This window comes from Plasmopara halstedii, assembly GCF_900000015.1.
Source record: "Plasmopara halstedii genome assembly, contig: Scaffold_1651, whole genome shotgun sequence".
Lineage (NCBI taxonomy): Eukaryota > Oomycota > Peronosporomycetes > Peronosporales > Peronosporaceae > Plasmopara > Plasmopara halstedii.
The window spans coordinates 254,208-258,300 of NW_020188562.1; the positions used below are offsets into that span (position 1 = coordinate 254,208).

Sequence of the window (4,093 nt, forward strand, 5' to 3'; positions counted from 1 at the left end):
AATGACGTCACACTGCCTTTTGGGCAAGGGGCATTGGCGTGTTACGCAGTGTTTGGTGACCGGAATCAGGTCGATCTCATGACGCACGCCTCGGTCCGGATGGAGAACCGACAGCGGGTCTTTGGAATCGACGTCTTGTAATTCCTTTCTGAAGGATTCTACGGATCAGAGGGATCCGTCAATCTACTTCGTGCGGTCACCACCCTCATAGTGTCCTTCAGGACAGCTTCGGTCAAAAGTGGGGACGAATTAATCTCCTCTTCCGAACGTATAATGATCACCTCGGCTAAATCGCCCGCCTTCAAGGCATCGCCAAAGAGGATCTTGTCAAGCTCTAGGGAAGCATCCACCGCGGGAGTAGCATCGAAGGTGACGTCGCTGTCTTCCTCCTCCACATAGCGGTACGCTATCGTTTACGGTAGACACATCCTGGATCAGGGTCGACACTAGGCATCTTGTAGCTAGCATAAAGCGTCGCCGTCGCCTCTCCAGAGAGATTTAGTGTCGCGTCGAGCCCATTGTGAAGATGCACTCGGCGTCGTCCAGTGTGAGCCCCAGTCCCTGCTCCACCGGAGCCTGGATCTATTAACAACATCCGACGAAGAGCTGCTTGCTCCGCAGTCTTCGTGCTTCACGGGCCACTCCACGTGCATTGAATAGCTATACCATGGATGATATCATACATTGCATTCAAGTCTAAGGCTAAGCAGCCTTGCATACTTCAAAGCCTAGAAGTTGACAGCGAGGTCCAGAGGGACCCTCGGCCCAATGACATAAGTGTCCGTCGCTAAGCGAACAGTGCCGTGTCACTCAACGGCGCTTTCACCGCTCAGCATACAGCTGACTTCCTTTAATCGTGAAGCGTCGAGCATGATTGACCGACGCCCCGAGGTCGAACAGAATCTCTTGTGGCTTCTCAAAGCCCTTCACGGTCACTCCTCTGACCAGCAAGCCTGGCTTGCAAACACGTTCAGTGTTCAAAAGCAATTAGCTTTATGTCGCTAGCCCCTGCTGCTCTTTATCTCTTTGGGGCTTAACAGAACTCAATTCTTTCCCAGTAAGGCGCCCCTCGCCTGATAAGTGGTGTCGTTTCCCCGCGACAATTAGTGGACTGGTGAGTAGCGGGGCGTCGGTTCGATGAACCTTGACGCGCCTTTCGCATGGGACAACCAGTCTAAAGGTGACGGGGTCTCCACAGACAACACACCATCGGGCGCCCCGGCAGCTCGATGCTCTCCCTCGTTTTTATCAGTATAGCCGACATCTAACGGCTCCGGCCCACTCGACGAGCTTTAAGAGTGTGCATTCCAACCAAGTCTTGCCACTTAGAGTTAAGCCCGGCATTCAATACCATATTCACCACTTCTTCAAATGAAGACGGGTGAACATAGAAGACTCTGACTACTCCATTGCCGAGACCATCCATAAAGACGCTCACTGTGACTGCCTCGGGAAGAGGATCGGCTGCCATACCGGTAATGGGAGTATGCATCTCTTGGACAAGGTTCACCAACTCCTTCTTACTCTGTTGTGGCGGCAACAAAACGCGATCACGTGCGATATGCCAAGTTAGGCGGCGAGAATACTCGCAAAAGCTGACGCTTGTGCTCCGTCCAGGAGCGAAACACCGCTTCGACCGAAGTACCACACTGTTGCGCGATCTGGAGCATGGTGGACACCTCGACCATCTCGACTTTCTTCACGCAGAGCAGGAGATTCTCTCTATCCTTGTTCTCAAAGGTCTTAACACTTACCATGAGCGGCTATGGTCGGGGGAGTAATCCGTCTTCGACGCCGTTATCTTCTGCTGTATGTGCTCTGACAGAGCATTTTTATAACTTAAAAACGCGCGTTGATCGCTTTGGGTCCTTGTGAAGCGGGGTATTGCACGCTGTAATGGCCAAGCAGAGACATCAGTCTTTTAAGCCCGCCCTGCATGTCCTGGTGCAAATAGGCGATTCATTTCGACCTGAGAGAGGGCCAGTCGACTCAGGTGTAGATTCACTACAATTGCTACCAAGTGCAGCGGGACTGCGGTAGCTCTTTTTGCTTATAGGAAGTCTGGGTAAGGTCGGTGCACTTCGGTCTATACATAAAATCAGTACGAATACAGCGGATCACAACCCACTTACTCAAAGAGTAACTACAACCTCAACCCAATGCTAATTAACTTTCCAACTAAAACTTAAACTGTATTTCTTGGTTTTATTTGTGTCAGAGCCGCCTATATCTAAATCCTGATTAAATATTAAATCTTATTCAGATGCATATCTACTGTTCAAGCGACGTACTGACTTGTTATTTCAATATATTGTGGGATCAGATCATCTTTTGTGACACGTGCAATTGTGTGATCACATCATCTTATGCGACCCACACCCTTCCTACCAAGGCACGTGAAATCTGTTACAGCTTGCTTGTAAGTGAAATGTGACCGTCAATAAATTTTCACTGTGATACGAGAGAGAGAATTTGCTTTGTAAAAGAAAGCTGCTTAATATGTTTATAACTCAGTCATTTTAGATCAGTATTTTTTCAAACCCAAAGATCTAAATGCATACCATCTAAAACCGCTCTTGTCATATACTAAAAAAAATCAGTCACAACGTAATTGATTGCTAATCACACTGATTTGTATCGAAACTTTGCTAATGGTCATCACGACAAAAATAGTACTTGAGCCATTAATCAACGCAGTTTATATTGCAACGTGGCAACAATCAAAGTCGATAAATATCGTTTCTTCTTGATTGAAAGCACTGCTGAAGCTGTGCGACCGCACTTGAGCGCTTTCCTGCGTAAATACTCTATTTTGGCTACTTGTGACTTTGCGACTTCAGACAAAAAATACCTAACGCAATACTTTTGACACAGCATCTTGCTGTCTTTGCGTTAGGAGGTATAAGAGCACAGAAATCTGTGTACGGTGTTCGTGGCTGTAATTATAAGGTCAGAAAATTATGGTAGCTTCGGCTCTGCCGGGAATACATGGGAATGATCCTGCCATAGTGCTACAAAACCGGTGGTAGCACCATCTTGCGAGATCTGTGTTAAGTAGCTGAAAAAATTGTCGCGCATACTAGGGGAATTCGATCAAACACATTCTGGACATATAGAAGCAACTCTATATCAGAGTCAAATTGTGCAAACATGCCGTGTGGCATCAGCGAAGGAACAGAAACAAGCTTGCTCTCCAGATGCAGCGCATAGAGCAACTCTATCAGCGCCACACATGGCTCACCGTCGAGAAGCACTTCTGCATCACTAGTATAGCTGTCGTCAAGACCTTGCCCATTGGAAATAACTACGCTGACTGCAGTTAGAAGCCGCGGTTCAAACGTATGACCACTGAATCGTCGAATGTATCAGATCAGTGCGTTCCAATGGATACGATCCATTGCTATCAACAAAAGAGCTCAATAAAATCATCCGCCGGAGTATAATACTCCGGCGGCACTGCTTACCAAGTAAGTATCTTGCTCGTCTATTTCGAACAGATGGACTCTGCAAATTATTCTGGTGTTTAAGCGTTATCAAGGGAGGTGGAAAGACATTTCCCTCGATAATGCATTCCCGCAACAGGTGAACAAGCTAATGAAAATGTCAACGGTGTCACTCGCTCATCTGCTATTGGTCAAAAATTGAAATCATAACTATGGTGGTTTGCGGCTTGACGCACGTAGAAAATTCCGTATGACGTAATTGGGCAAGAATTGGGTGAATCAGGGCTATCCAGCACAATGCGCCCTGCCATTGAGAAAGACTTAGCCTTGCCATATGAGAATTGGCAGAAAATGCTTGCACCAGTTTCAAAACGATAAGTAGCGTGGCATGTAGCGATAACGAAATATCAAAAGAAATTACTTCGATATCTACATGGCTGTGTACCTCGCAAAGGCGATCATAAAATTGATAACTTAGTTTGACGTATGCACTACTAAAGCTGACATTTGAATTGAAACATAGGCTCGAATGGACGTGTATCCTTTATCCAAATCTAAAATGATTACAAATACTCTCTTAGAATTTCAGCTAAGAGAACCAGTGGATTTGATCTCGGGGAGTGACCCATACCCCGAATTTTTAGGCGCAG

General features: G+C 46.7%; 1 protein-coding gene across 1 annotated transcript; it reads right to left on the minus strand.

The window, feature by feature from the left end:
• Positions 1-3,050: 3,050 nt before the first annotated feature.
• On the minus strand, positions 3,051-3,777 carry PHALS_01925 (RxLR-like protein; the record flags this gene model as incomplete). Its single annotated transcript, XM_024716409.1, has 2 exons — positions 3,051-3,348; positions 3,680-3,777. 2 exons carry the CDS (start codon positions 3,775-3,777, stop codon positions 3,051-3,053), a joined length of 396 nt encoding a protein of 131 aa, XP_024582011.1.
• Between the last annotated feature and the right edge of the window lie 316 nt (positions 3,778-4,093).